Source organism: Streptopelia decaocto (assembly GCF_964273445.1).
Source record: "Streptopelia decaocto genome assembly, chromosome: Z".
In the NCBI taxonomy this organism is placed as follows: Eukaryota; Metazoa; Chordata; class Aves; order Columbiformes; family Columbidae; genus Streptopelia; species Streptopelia decaocto.
Genome location: NC_138657.1, coordinates 23,812,748 through 23,828,741, shown reverse-complemented (window position 1 = coordinate 23,828,741; position 15,994 = coordinate 23,812,748). Strand labels below are relative to the sequence as shown.

The 15,994-nt window shown below is 37.2% G+C and overlaps 1 protein-coding gene across 5 annotated transcripts in view; it reads left to right on the top strand.

The window, feature by feature from the left end:
* JAK2 (Janus kinase 2) overlaps positions 1-15,608 on the top strand; it is a 91,436-nt gene extending 75,828 nt beyond the window's left edge. For 4 of the 5 annotated variants that reach the window (XM_082074752.1, XM_082074754.1, XM_082074753.1 and 1 more), the window contains exons 18-25: positions 61-211; positions 887-1,023; positions 2,229-2,418; positions 3,315-3,439; positions 8,226-8,398; positions 8,896-9,013; positions 10,861-10,974; positions 13,184-15,608. In XM_082074752.1, coding sequence (XP_081930878.1) covers positions 61-211; positions 887-1,023; positions 2,229-2,418; positions 3,315-3,439; positions 8,226-8,398; positions 8,896-9,013; positions 10,861-10,974; positions 13,184-13,291 — 1,116 coding nt within the window. In that variant the 3' untranslated portion in view covers positions 13,292-15,608. Of the gene's footprint in view, positions 1-60; positions 212-886; positions 1,024-2,228; positions 2,419-3,314; positions 3,440-4,148; positions 5,201-8,225; positions 8,399-8,895; positions 9,014-10,860; positions 10,975-13,183 lie in introns of those variants that run through there. The other variant, XM_082074756.1, reaches the window with a different exon arrangement.
* Positions 15,609-15,994: the final 386 nt, after the last annotated feature.

Below are 15,994 nucleotides of genomic sequence, written 5' to 3'. Positions count from 1 at the left end.
AAGGCTTCTGCAGCTCTTCATGGTTGTATATTAAAACAGCTTTTATCTGTTTAATTCCAGAAACTACAGTTTTATGAAGATAGGCACCAGCTTCCTGCCCCCAACTGGACAGAACTAGCAAACCTCATAAACAACTGTATGGATTATGAGCCAGATTTCAGGCCTTCATTTAGAGCAATTATACGTGACTTGAACAGTTTGTTCACTCCAGGTGAGTCTGTGATACAACAGGAACACAGTAGACAAAAAGAACCCTGATTACCATTGGTTCATTTTCATATGGTGCTTTCCCTTTTGGTGTGTTGACCCACAACCACTCTCCAAAGCAGCCTTGGAAATCTGAGTTCATAAGGGCACTATGTTACTGCTTTTTAGTTTTTTGTAAGAGAAAACAGTTTTCTGGTTTGATTAATGTCTATCCAAAACATTCAGTCTCTTACTGAAGTATGTTATGTTTGTGACTGTCTTTCTTTATTCTCTCAATACAACAAATAGGTGCCTTTCTTTTTTCCAAGTGGAAGACACATGTTATCAGAAGCCGTTGTGACATTTACATTTCTCCCTTCTGCAGTAGTGGAGTTGTTGTACAATAGTTGCTAAATTTGAAGTACAATAGGCCTGAAAAAAAAAAAGGAAAATTAGGAGATTAATGCAAGACTTGCTATGAGTCAAGACAATATATTTGACATTTTTGTAATATGTCTTTCTTTTTGACTGCAAGTTACTATATAGAAATTAGGGTGGTTTTTGATATTCTACTGAGCTTTTGGGTATGCCAAGCAGAGATAGAACATACCACAATTGTAATAAGTTTCTTCATTATTCTCTTGGCTTTCCTGTGCCACCTGTTACCTTGCTCTCTCTCCTCCTTCCTCCTGCCCTTTAGATTATGAGCTGTTGACAGAGAGTGATATGTTGCCAAATATGAGAATTGGAGCACTTGGATTTTCTGGCGCTTTTGAGGATCGTGACCCAACACAATTTGAAGAAAGACATCTTAAGTTTTTACAGCAACTTGGCAAGGTAGGTTGTTTTAAAATTCTCTAATCACCTAGGAAATAACTATATTTTCAGTTATCTTCCAGTGACTCCATATACATTATTTACATTGAAAATTCTGTTACAGAAATTAATAATTTCAGTCATATCTGACCACAATGTGCAGTTCCCTTTAGATCTTTTTCCAGATTCACAATATCATTAGATAGGACAAAGATGACTGACCTCTACAATGAATCCAGTCACACCAGAAGACTAAAATCTTTTTTCAGTAATGCAGAGCTGCATCTGACATAAACTTTTTTTCTTTTTTTATACATGGTATGAATTGAAAAATGCTCCAGAGCAGTCTTACATAGAACTAACGGGGTTGGGGTTTTTTGTGCATGCATACTCTGAGAAGTCGGAATATGCAGTCCCTAAATTCAGTAGTGTCTTTGAGATATAGTAGTCCTTGAACTTTTTAGGCTTTAGAAATCAGCATTTGGTTACTAGTTTTACAAGTCACTGCAGCCTGGCTGTGTGAAAGCATGCCTAGACAGATGACCAAGTGCAACCGGCAGATTTTCACCAAGTACCATTTTTTCATAGTGGTTCCTTGTTAGTTGATGGTTTTTTATTGACACGATAGCCATATGTTCCTTTGATTCCAAGTCCTAGTGAAAGCGAAGCAGCAGAACTACTTCTGTTTGCACATGGTTGGCTGTTGACTGTACATGGTAGCATAGCACAGGGAGAGGAACAGAGCGGCAGGTGATGACTGCATAAAGGAAGATAAAGACAATATAAACAGAGGAAAGGAAGAAGGTGAAACATTGAAACTTACAGGGGGAGAACCAGCAAGAAACAAAGGAGAATTGAGAGCCAAGAGGAACCTAAATTAAGGGGGTTTTGCCAGTGCAGGAAACGTATGCCAACTGACCGTTTGAAAGTAGAAGTGGAAACTTGTGAAGAAGGGAGAGAAAATTAAAGGACGTCACCCCCTCTCCTTGTCCTGTTTTCCTCCTGTGCTGTTTGCGTCCTTTCATAGAACATGTTTCTTACAGAACTGTTAGCTGTGTTCCTGTACTCCTTTTCTCTCAGGGAGATTTTGTGGCATTTCACTTAAATAATTAGTTGTGGTCACCTTACTTCTGATACGGTGAGCACTGGGGCAGTGTGAACAAGCACTAATAAAGAGACAGTGATATGGACTTGTTTTTGATTCAACATTTCCATTTGTGATCCAGGGAAATTTTGGCAGTGTTGAGATGTGCCGGTATGACCCACTGCAGGATAATACTGGAGAGGTGGTGGCTGTGAAAAAGCTGCAACATAGCACAGAAGAGCACCTTAGGGACTTTGAAAGAGAAATTGAAATACTTAAATCTCTGCAACATGATAACATTGTTAAATACAAAGGAGTATGCTACAGTGCAGGTACGTGCTATATTGAATACACCTTGAGTTGTACACCTAAGTGTGCATACTGAGAAATTCGGAGAGGTAAGTGTTTATGAAAGCCACTGACTTGTCCTGACTTTACTAGGACTTAGCACGAATCAAAGGAAATGGTGTTTTTAGTATACTACTTCTCAGTACAAGCTGGACATTTTAATCATTCGGTTCATTGCACAATTTGATTTAGAGAAAGTGCCATTTTGACTAGTTACCTATTTTTTTTTTTTGTCTTAAAGCATGAAAGTCTTCCTAGAAAAGAATTTAAGGTTAAGTGGAAAAATGCAACTGTTTTGTAACTATTATTCTATTTTGCTCAATGTAGCATCCCAGAGTGGATATTACTAATTCTTGTACAGCCAATACAGTAAAAGACTAGACAGGAAAAAGTTTCAGAAATGGATGTGTTTGAGTGAATTGTTGATGCTGTTCAAGTTGATGAAAGAAAGCATGGGCTCAAAATCAGGCTAAGTTCTTAAAGATGGTAAAATTGCTGGCCAGTTGATGTCAGTTACTGTTCTGAGGTTCATCTCAGCAATGAGGAGGAATTACATAAACACAGATACACACATGTGGCAATTTTACTTTGCTTTAGCAATAGTAGTTAAGGTATTGATGAGGGGTTCTTGATTCGTGATACTCTGTATATCAAGCATATTCACAGTATTGTTGTGTTTAAAATAATTGGCATTTCCTGAACAAATGCAGTTAACTAGCATATGAAAAATTGCATTGTGATCTCCATGTAATATTTTTTTTTTGTATTAAGACGATTTTCTATTACTTTTATTCATAGACATTTGTGAATGTTAATTTTTCTGTCACTTTCCAGTTGCAAGTTTTAAAATATAAAGTGTATTTTGTTGTTGTTGTAAAAGGTCGTAGAAATCTAAGATTGATTATGGAATATTTACCATATGGAAGTTTACGAGATTATCTGCAGAAACACAAGGAGAGGCTGGACCACAAGAAGCTTTTGCTGTATGCATCTCAGATATGCAAGGTAGGAAGTTTCAGACTGATATTTTTCAACAAATTTTTGTCTCTTTGGTCTTGCCTCATTTGTCTCAAAACAACAAGAACTGGATGTTTTGGTGCATCTTTTATAATACTGTTGGGCTGATAGCGCCATATAACCCTAAAAGAAGTAGCAATATGTATTCACGTGCTCAAGAACCAGACAAACTTCTGAGTATCTTAATGCAGGGTGCGGAGAATGGCCTCTCTGCTGACTGAGGCTGAATATACTCCACTTATTTGTGTTTATTTTATAGTTTGATTAACTTGTATTTCATTCAGAAGAATTAAAGCATTTTTTCACCCTAATGAGAGCAGAAATAAAATTTACAGGAGTTAATGCACTCACCCAGGCAAAATGTTCATGACATACCGTAATGGATTTTTCAGAATGTGGACATTGGGCTGTAAAAACAGTGTAACATGATGTTATATGTTTAAGATATTTACTTTAAACTGTAAATAATATTAGCTTATTTAGCAGAAAGAGCAAAGATACATGGTTTCTGTATGAAGAACTAGAGGTCACAGAAGTGCCCAAAGCCATAATATATTATTTGTTAGTCTCAGTGGTTGGTACTGAACATCCTTCATAAAATCCTGAAAAGGGGGGCAAAAATCTGTTCTCTATTGTGATATCTCATTTCCTTAGGAAGAGGGTTTATGCCTGCTCTGTTTTTATTGTTATTATGCAGGGGCAAGGGGGAAAGAGAAGAGGAAAAAAAAAACCCAAACCTCATCCCCTCAAGGCGTGTAGGCAGAAATATTTTCAAATTCCTTTGCCCAGTACCTACTCAAAGACATGGAAACAGTCGGTTACTTAAAATTAATGAGTGTTCTTCGGGGTACATAGCCCATGGATATTGTTATGTCTGGCAATCCCTGCCATATTCAGAGCAGAAGACTTCCTTCTGCAATATCTGCAGAAGAGGCCAGGAGAGTCTGCCAGAACCAAGATGATCTCCAGGCATTCCAGCTTCCACCTGATGAACAGAACTTGATAGTTCCTGCTTGAAACTGGGCTGACTCAGTAAACCTCTTAGCCACAGGGCATGTATAGATGATGCTGCATGCACCTTCAGCAGCTGTTCTCACCTGTCCCTGTGCTTTGCTGTGCAAGGCTAGATGGGTACTCTCCACCAAAAACTCTTGATGGGCAAGCAATGCACAATGCGGTTGGAAAACAGAAAACGTTCACAAGCCTTTGGCAGGTGTCAGTCTTTTCACAGAGAGGAAGGATTGGACATGTGGCCACCCACTCAAAGAGGGTTAAAAAGCCTTCTGATCTGTGCGTTCAAAATGAGAAGTCATTCTCTGTTAACAAGCATAAGAAATTCTCTCCATATTACTTCTGCTGCAAAATAACTGTTATTATCAGTGCTGGTAAGTCACTGGAAAAAAAAAAAAAATCTTTCTTCAAGCAAAGAGCTGTAAGAGTCTAACACTCAGCACCACCTGGGAGGACAGTGACAGTGAATCTTTCATAGAATAGAGCTGCAGCAGGGATTTTTGAACACACAAAGTCTGCAGCCACTTACCTGTTTTAATCTGTGGCCATCTCAGGCTGTGACCCGAAGGGTCGTAAGGCCCCTGCCCTGTTTACTCACGTAAGAAGCTGTGAAGCTTACCTGTAGAAGTCTTCAGGCCTTATCCAAAGCTTTTTACAAAGCTTGAAGGAACAACAGTTGCAGCATATCTCAGGACACTGGTCTCTGAAACAGAGGTATCTAATAGGAGGACCAGAAGGTGGATTTTGGCTTTCGCAGGCAGTGCAGGTATGGCAAGACACTTTGGGAAAGGAAATGAAGTCAGAACGTACAAAGAGAAAGGTTCTTAATGTATGTGTGTACATATGCATGTATAAAAGAAGCATTGAAATATATACAGGTCTTCAGGATGGTCGTGAAAATGACTGCTTCCTACATACCAAGCACCAACCAAGAGGAAGGGAGCTAGAATATGCCTATTGCAGATACTTAAGTGAGAAAACATCCTGCTTTCATGTGACAAGGCATAGGTACACAAAGTCTGAGAATGTGACAAGTCCATATATAGGACTTGCTCTTTAAGAAGTATCTTCACTTCTAAGGGAAGCAAAGTGTAAGAATTGCAGTGTATGTGTCTTGCTTTGCACCGTTGTTGCTGTACTACCTGGAAAGCAAAGGTTATATTGCTCGGTTTAATATTTCACTTTAATCCTCAGCATTCTGTTACTTTAAAGGAACTTAATTAAAACATAGCAAGTACCTAATATTACAAAATGGAATCTGAGTGCTTTTCCTTTAGCTGATGACATTTCCCCCTTTCTTTTAGCTGTTTTTGTTTGCTCTTTCAGCATCTCACACCTTTCTGCTCTGCATTTCTGTCACTCTGTTATTTTGGGGTTTTTAATAGAAAAATTTTCTCTTCTGCCTTGCTGCTCTTCTCTCAAATATGAGAGAAGTGGAGGCATGCCCTTACCTGAGCGCTAGGATGAGTGTGTTTGCATGCTTGCTGTCATTTGATTCCTTGCTACTACCCCAAAAATAAGACAGAGTCCTATGTTAATTTTTGCTTCAAAAGATGCGTTACAGCTAATTTTCAGGGATTGTCTTATTTTTCCATGAACAGCACTCTACATTTATTCTTGAACAAAAAATCAACATTTATTCAAATATAGTCATGTCGTCACATTCTGGAACACCATCATAACTCTCCAAACACTGAATTCTGTCATGAATTTCTTGTGACTCTGCTTTAGAACCATTGCACCCAGTTTCTCACATCTAGCAACGGCGCTTTCCTTAACTGAGCAACTCCTGTCCTTGTAGCCTGCTCGTAGTGCGTTGGCAATGCAGTTGTCAGTTGTCTGTCAGGTGTCAGCCTTTCTTGCTGAAAGGTCTGTCTGTCCTGCTGCATTCTGTTGCCAATTAATTTTACTTTTTTCACATGTATAGCAGCCTGGACACTATTTAAATTGACTTTTTAAAAGAACTGTAACTAGGGCTTATTTTTAGAGTAGGGCTTATATTTCAAGTATCCTCAAGAATCCTGGAAAATCATGCTAGGGCTTATTTTTGGGGTAGGTCTTAGTTTTGGGGAAACAGGGTATTCTGGGAACAAATACCTGGCTTAACGGTGGTATTGTTTTAATGCATATCTCATGCTGTGAAAATCAACATTTTCAGAGATGCCATTTACTAGTGATGATGTTTCTGTAGATGCAAATTAGTCCAGCTGTCATCTGGTGCAGCTTGTGCTTGTGTCTGATGGCAAGCAATAGGACTCTTATGTGTGACTTCAAAGAAGAAGACTGGCAAATAGGGACGTTAGCATCTCCATGCATCTGATTTCTGGGATGTTCTTTTTTGCTCTTTTGGCCCTGCATTTTGTTAATGCTGGCTGATAGGAGAAGAGGCTAAGAATAAACTTATTTTTCCATCTCTTAATGCTTAAAGTGGAGAGCCCAACTGTAATGATAAGAGCATTTGAAATCATATAATTAAACTCAACTACATTGTTAGATTATGATTTCCACTTAGAATTTGCATGATTTAAATACCTCTCTTACAACAGTTATTTTCCAGGCTAACAGAAAAATTACTATCATGAGAGAAACTTCAGGACTGTTTCCAGTACAGTATGTAGGAGTAATAGAATGTTACAGCATTTACATAGACTGTTGTGTTGGAAACCCAGGAGTCTCACTTTGAAAAAGGCAGGTTGGTTATTTTCCAGGATAGTAGTGGATAAGTGGGGCATTTTTTTAAGGGTTTTAGAATGGGATGCGAGTAAACAGCAGAGCTACCCAGTGGTGCTGGGGGGTAGCAGGCATGTGAGAGGAAAGTGCAGCTTTGGACTCAAACCACTTCTGAGGTTTCTTACTTAAAAAGTAGAAGAGAAAAAGAAATGTTTTAGCATTAATTGTATAACATTGGTGTTTAAAACTGCTGAGTTCAATTATGTTCTTAGCATTATTTACTGCTTTTTGGTTGTGTTGAAGGAGTGAGTTCTTACAGAACTCTGACAGCTTTCTGTGTGTTTCCTTTCACCTGAGTCAGGAATCTCTTGATGTTGTGCAGTGTCAACTTCTGTCCACCGTTTGTTGCTGTGTAAGCAAATGCCACTACACACACTGGCTTCTTCCACTTTTTGTTGCTAGCAAGAAGAATTATGTGCATTAGTTAGAAGGGATCAGCAGCTGCAAAAGACAAAATGGCTTCAGGCCGATGTTTTGTTACGGCAACTCGTGGAAATGTAACAATAAACAGAACTGTGTAGGTGAATAATGGTCCGTTCAGAAGAGCAACAAGACACACTGTGGGAATACAGTCAGAATAGTTGTCAAATTCAAAGATACATCATATTAAGTTTCACAAAGCAAGCAGGGAAGTGGGTGTATGAAGTAAGGAAAGAAGATTAAATGAATCAGGTAAACAGAACAGTCTTCTCATCTGCCCTGGATTGTGTAACTCAGCCCAAATGTTTTTTTTCCTTCTGTCTATCACTGGCAAACTGCTTTTGGCCACAAAAAAAGGAGCTGTAATGGTTATCCAGCTACATAATCAAAAAACACTTGTCAGTGACAGGTGCTCAGTCTGTCTCCCCTCAGTTAAGGGAAGTCCCTGCACTTGGAAAAGTAACTCAGAGAAGACAAATGTCCAAGCACACTGATTCTGGTAGTGATTTGTATTTGGTTTTAACTTTGAGGTTCAGTCATCCCTTTAGGCAAAGTGCACCTACTTATTGGTAAAAGTAACTCTTTTCCTGTTGTTTGTGAACTTTACACCTAGGGCATGGAGTATCTGGGTACAAAAAGGTATGTTCACCGGGATTTAGCAACAAGAAATATCTTGGTGGAGAATGAGAACAGAGTTAAAATTGGAGATTTTGGATTGACAAAAGTCTTGCCACAAGACAAAGAATACTACAAAGTAAAAGAACCTGGTGAAAGCCCTATATTTTGGTAAGTCTTTCTTTGGTATACTGAATCATGGCACATTTTCAGTTTTTGCAGTTTCAGCCAATTACTTCACATTTTGTGGAATTATTAAGTGCAAACTCCCAAGTCAGTTGCCCAGCATTGTGAAAGTCATGTGTGCCATGTGTGAATTTATGAAGCAGCATTGTGGGGCTTCTCAGCGTGTCTCTATGGATTAAAAATTAAATCTACAACTTTGTTTGGAGAAGGAAAAAAAAAAGGCACAACAAACAACTTGGATATAGTTATCACTAACTGTTTGCTTAAGGTGGTTTGTGTTTTCAATGCCAATAAACTGCTATTACAAGAATAGTTACTGGCGAAGTTAGTAGAAGGAAATGAGAATGTGCTAATGCCTATGAACAAAGAACACTTATTCATTTAAAAAAAAAAAAAAAAAGCAGTCTTATTAAAAGAAATATATTGCAAACCAAAAGGATACATATTACACAGAAAAATATTTGGTTTGCCACGTGTTACAGGTATGCTCCAGAATCTCTGACAGAAAGCAAGTTTTCTGTGGCCTCAGATGTGTGGAGTTTTGGTGTGGTCTTGTATGAACTCTTCACGTATATTGACAAGAGCAAAAGCCCACCAGCTGTAAGTACATAGTTAATGGTTCTCAGAGGTTTTTTGATTTATTTAAATTTTCAAAAATACATAGTTTGTTCGGATACCTAAATAGCTTGATTTTTACTAATCCTTTTCTGGGGATACCTTAGTGTTCATGAGGTAGCATCCAATCAGAAGCAGCAACCTGCTAAAAAGTATTAATATCAATCCATAGGAAGGAAAGAAAATCTGAGAATTGTCTGATAGTCTGTGCAGATCTTATCCATCCTGTAACTCCTATCTGTTTGAAAAAGATTTTAAAATTTCTCATTATAGATTGTTCTTTCTTGTCCTTCTTGGTGGGTAATCCCAGATGCAACTGTTTCACTGCAACATTACATGTACTTTTAATGCTGTTCCAAATCTAAGACTGAGCTAAACAAATAGATAAACATTAATTTTATTTTAAAAAGGTAACTTTAAAGTTGGTTTGTTATGTTACTGGAACCCAAGTTAGTAAGTTATTGAAGTTCAAGGAAGAAAGGGAGTGGCTTTTTACAGACTGTTGACAGGCACCATTAAAGACAGATTTAAAGTGGACAGATTGTACACTACTTGTACAGTGAAAAACAGTTCTCCAATTGGAAATGGGACTCACAGTCTTATTTCCAGCTAGCAGACCTCTGCGCATGTAATAGAGGAGAGCTGAGCTGTTTATATTTACTGGAGTTGTCCTCATCCTTGGCCAGTGTCTCAGTCCTGGCAAATGTATTTTTGAAAGACTGACGATGATGATAGGCAGAAGTGCGCTTGCAAGATCTCTGCATTGGCCTCAGTAGACCTCTTAGTAACTGGATACAATGACTGAGCCATCAAGGAAGAACTCTCAGGCAGGGGCGTCTCTTCCTGCATAGTAACATAAACATTCCAGACACCTGGAGTTCTTACTCAGAAGGATTATGAAATGGAAAGTGGTAGAGTAAGTCATGGGCTCAGATGGAATATAAGTCAACTCTACATGTGCCTTCACCACTTCATCAGGTTGGTTATCCTACTAGTATGGCTCAAGATAAAATTAATTTTACCAGTTAGACAAAGCAGTCTGTTTAACTCTCATAGTCTTTGTATTATACATTGTTTCCCCAGCTCTGGCTATGTGCACGTTCTACCAATGGTTATTTCACATTTTCATGTCAAGGATCATTAAAAAAAATCCTTGCATTGGAAGAAAAAGTCATTCCTTTATGTTGTGCTTAGAAATTATTTTCAGCTAATAGTACTTCCTCATTTACTTTTGATCTCTGACAATCTGAGTGAGATTTAAACTACTTTTGGGGTTATGTTGATTTTTGGATAGCAAGATTTACCTAAGCCATGTTTGCTTGCTTTAATTATCCTACTGTTTCTGACCTGTAGTTACTTTTTAAGCTTGTTAATCTTTATATGTGTGTGTATATATATCTATATATATATCAGTATATTATCTGTTCTGTTTGACTAGGATTTTTCAAAGCATCAAGAACTTGCTTTAATATTTCAAGGAGCTCTTTAGAACTAGCTGTGAGGTTTATCCTTTTAAAACTAGCTAATCATCAGTTGATCGTATTTTTAAGAGGATTTTTCACTTATTGCCTTTAATTATATATGCATCATCCTATTTTTATCCACACACACACACAAAAAAAGTAGTTATTGATATATTTTCTGGACTTGTAATTTATAATCGTATTATTGTTATGTATTATACATATACATTATTATGTATTATTATGTATTGTTATGTATTATTCTATTTATTTTTTATTCTTCTTATAAAAAAATTTCCCTCGGTAAGAATATTGCAGCATCTTTTTTTCCTTTAAAAATTATTTATGACAGTCAGCCTTCTGTTTCAGGAATTCATGCGCATGATTGGCAGCGATAAGCAAGGGCAGATGATTGTATTTCATTTGATAGAGCTGTTGAAGAATAATGGACGACTACCGAGACCAGATGGATGCCCCGATGAGGTGAAGTATTGTATTAATATGTTAATAGTATGAAAGGTGGTCAGTCAGGGTGAGTACCTGGTAAATGCAAACCTCGTGTTTTGTTCTGCTTGAATTCCTGAAGTAGTTATACAAGCAGAATGGCTGTCCTGTTATTTTATCAGTCGCATGATAAGTATAATCATATTTATTTTCTGATTCTTTAGATTGCATTCCCTAAGGAGCCTAGAATGTATTCTTTCTGAGTATATGAAGTAGGACTATCATGACTGGCTGCTGTACTGGGACACTCAGACTTCTATTTCAAAAATATAAATGTATTAAGGCAATGAGATTAGTGTATAGAACTTGTTCCATGGAGTCTTGTTCAAAGCTGTGAAGGCTGGATTCTTTTGAAGTCTGTAACATTTACCAGAAGTATCTTAATAGCTAAATGCAGTTTTTCACACTTAATTCCAAGACTGAAAGAACTCCTTACCTTGATTATTTTCCTTCTCTTGCTCTTCTCTCCTCAAGCGTAGGAATACTCATGTTTATTGTGTATATTATTCACTGTCAAGCATACTGAGACAAGAGCTACCTGTAGACTGCAGACACAGTTAAGTACATGAATCAGATTTTTAAGTTCAGACTTCAGATTTGTATTTGCATTCTGCATAGATTCTGAAGTGCATATGCATGTAAAGCCATCCTTGGAGCACACAAATTAATTAAGTACTCTTTTTTTTTTCCCCTAACACTCCAGATACTTTAAAAATACTTTAATGATACTTCCAAGTCTCATAGTTCTCTGTTCTTCAGAGCAGGGTGCACTTCAGCTTGAGTCAAACTGGTAGGGCTGGGTAGCTGAATCAGTAGGGAAAGAATGTAAGTAAAATGGTTACGCCTTTTACATCTATAACTTCAGCTCAGATTAGTTGCTGCATCCCTTCAAAATAAAGCACACTTGACAATAAGTTGAGAAACAATCTGTTCAAAGCTGGAGGCAGAGGAGAGATCAGGGTCAAGTGGTCTAGCAGAGAAGTAAAACAATGGTACAGGTAGGGCAGGGAAGCCACAGGGGAAAAAATAGTCTGTAGGAATCAAAAGAGAAGTCTCTGAAGTAACCTTTCTTGTACCAATTGTTGAATTGTAAAGGTTTGGCTTTTTGTAGATAATCTGAATGTCATAAGATAATATATGATCTACTTTTCTGAAGCTGTATCCAAACTAATGCAAAGGTTTCCATGTCTGACATTTCTTCTGATATCAAAGCAAGATGGACATGTCTCTCTTTTGTCAGAAACTGTGCTGTTTTGATCTTGAAAGGCCAGTCATCACAGATATTAAATCTTCCAGATGTCTGTAGACTTGGGTCTGAAGCAGCTTGGTCAATGCAGGAGTTGCAGATTTGCTGAAAAATGAGGAACTAATGCTACTTGTTTTCCTGGAAGCTGTGCATATTTTTCTTAAGCAACATGTAAAAATTTTTGGAAGTATGAGAAGTTTATAATAGTGATCCGGGTTAAATTAGTGAGAAGACTACAGGTGAAGAGCTTGGCAAGTTGTTTTGTGACCAGATGTCAGGTACATGTTTGGGAAAAGTGAAAATGGTTGTGAAGTGCCTGTTGTAATGGAAATCTCTTCCAAAAATCATTTAAATCTGCTTCTAACCCAGTTAAGTGGGTTAAGTTTGCACAGTAGCTTTTTTGGCTTAATTCTAATTAAATATGAGTAATAATTAAGAATTTAATATACAAATGTGGAGAAGCCTATGTTAACCTCACAGGGTAAGCTTAACTTAGAATTGCTGTCTTTGTAAATCTGATTTTTTTGGTCAAACTTGTAAAGCATTTGTCATTTTAACCCTTTTTGAGCTTTCCAAAAAATAAGAACAAGTAAGAAGATGAAAAGCTTAGCAAAATAACATAAGTCTCTTAAAAGTTTCGAAAACTAGCTGAGTCAATTTCCACACTAGCCTTATAGATATATATAGATATATATATATATAGAGAGAGAGATATATATATAGTAATAAAGGCTTTTGCAGAGTAGCTGTCCTCACTTCTTGGTGTCGTTAGGATCAAGCAGATAAGCTGGTTGGTAGAGCAAGACTTTAGGCATGCTCTTGTGCCACCGTTGCTTGGAAGCGCAGAGTTAAGTTGGATGTTCTTTGTACCAGTCCAAAGTAACTATTAACTATTCATAGCATCTGTGTGCCTACTACTGATTTCCTTCGTTTCTTCTCCAGATCTACGCTATCATGAAAGAATGCTGGAACAATGTTGTTATGCAGCGCCCCACCTTTAGGGATCTTGCTCAGCGAGTGGATCATATAAGGGACAACATGGGTGGATGAGAAAACTGCCCCTTCTTCAGCGGATGTGTTGGAATGCAGAACAAAATATAATTGGTCTGCTGTGTATAATTGACATATGTACACGTGTGCATCTTACCTTTGCTGGAAGTAAAATCTGTGTGGCAAATATCCTATCTCAATCTGCATACTGAGGAATCCTGCTGGTTTTCTTTATCAGGATATTATTTGTTACTATGAGAACATGTTGAAATTCTCAATAGGGAGAGAAATTATTTTTCTAAATAAAATAATCTAATATATGGTCAGTCTACAACACCATTATTTGCCTTACTTGGCAATGCAAAAAAGAGGTGACTTAAAATGTGGTGAGATTAAGCGGTGAAAAGAGAGTGTATTTCCACGTTGAAATGGAGATGCACAGAAAAGACTTCCAGAAGTCTTTTCACACTGGGTATATAATGACTTGGCACCCCATTTTGTGTGTTGCACAAGGGCTTATGTTTGTTAATACAGTTCTATAATTTTGTCATTGTTGAATCAGAAATGGCTTCTCTGTATAATGAAATAGAAGTGGTTTTGTAACCCAAAAACTTGTAATATGCCTGTCTGAAGCAGTTATCAGCCAGCAATATATGGTGAGAGATACAGTAGGCTGACAGAAACGGAGCAAACTGTTCTTAACTTGGAGAGCCAGAAAACCGACTCATCTGTGTGAAAATTTTAATTTAAAATGAAAAAGCAAACATGTTATCCAGGTTTTCTTACTCTTCTTTTCCTTTGTTGAGTAAGTATTAGATTCCCATTATATAATTGAAGATACAGTGATAAAATGAAGCCGTTTTATAGAGGGCGGTGTCTTCAGTTTATTTCTGAGTATGAAAAAGCTAAGCATACTGCTTTTAAATGCTGCTCTTTTGTTCTTTCCATCTTTGTAATTTCCATGCAGTCATAAGTCTGTCTACTAACTGGGAGATTTTTAAAGCAGAATTTAAAATCTAGAAAATGCCCTCCATTTCACAGGTCGTCACGTTGCTGTTAAAATGATCACCTTATGCCTTCCTTCCAGTACACAAAAAAAGAATGTTTATGGCCCAGTATCTGATATGGCCAGTCACAACCACATCAAGTCTATTTTGTAATGAAGTATCCGAAGTTAACTTCCTGTTTCTTTCTGTGTTAATATCCAATGTAAGACTATTTGGAAGGAGGAATTACAAGTGCAATTGCTCCACACTCAGCAGGGGACAAGGACTTGATCCCAGTTACTGCGAACTGGAAGGAGATCAGAGCTATCTGAACAGATTACTCATGCTGTACAATTCAGCTTTTGAAATCTAACAGAAATTTATGGACAAAAAAACTCTTTGCTTTTGCCTTCAGGCATAAAACTTGGGGATAATCTTGTATCTCAAAGCAGTAATGTTGCAGTAATGTTTATTTTTTGTTCAAGTAATATTTCTTTTGTTTTAACTTGTTCTTAAGCATTATTGTTTGCGAAGTACAATGCTTGTTCTTCTTGGACTTTTTTCTGAGAGAAGTTCAGTTAAGGGGATATACAACTTGGCAAACAGACCTGACATCCAGATTTGTATTTAAAATGAAGTGTTTGTTTTTAAAATTTGCAGCAGTGAGTCAGTGAAACAGAGGACTTAGTGTGGGGCCTCCTTAAGATTTCTGGTTAACTACATTCATCTTATCAGAAGTTTAAGTACCTCAACTTTAAAAAAACAAACAAACAAGAAAACCTTACTTAGTGTAACATAGTGCCAGTATAGCGGTGTTTTGTACCACTGTGATGTTTCTCTCACTCAATCACTGATACAACATTGTGATTTTACAATAGGGGATATTGCTAAATAGGGAGGGCAGCCTCAGCCCTGTTTCTGCCCTTTGCATTTTATAATATTTCTGTTGGTTTTCTTGCCACCAAGCACTTGCATAGATTATTTTTTAAACTAATTTCACAGTCAGTTTTTAAGCTGCAAAGAACTTTAAAGTGCTTTGTTCAACTTAACATTTGTTTTCTCCATTTCTATACGTTGCTTTTGAAGATTTAAAGTTTTGTGGGAAAAAATGTCTTTGCATTTGTAGTCTCAGTTGTGTGTATGTGTTTTTTTTGTAACAAAAGATTATACAGCTTTAAAGCATTGAAACAGCATTTTAGCTGGATAACATATGCAGGAATTATGTAAAATTTGTAGTGTATGACACTCAGTAGCTAACTGGTTTCCAATATATAGTAGGCTAACCATAATTTATGTAAAAATCTCAGGGAAGTTTGTGTAATGCAATGAAGAAATCTTCCAGTCTGCTATTTTTTCAAGTGAATAAAAAGTCTTTTTCTTGTTCTACTACAGTATGACTGATTATAGTCTATTTGATTGCAAAAATATAGTGTTGAACTCAAGGATGATTTTTAAGTGTCTTGTGGATTTTTTTTTTTTTTTACTTTATTTCATAATTTTTAGAGAAAGCCATATATTTACACTGCAGTTTAATTTTGTGCTGTTGGTCAGGAACATAGTCTTTTGTAACAGGTCCGTCTGTGCAAAGGTCTGGGTCGTTTGGGATGGGCTGGGGGAACAGGACCAAGGAGTGTTTAGGATGCGGGGAGATGTGGGGTCGTCTGCAGCATCAATGTTTAGGTCCTGGAGTGGACCAAATGATTTTCTCAAAAAGCTGATGAGGATGTAAATGTGGTGATTTTGCTGAATCAGCTACTGCAAATTACAGTAACCTTTT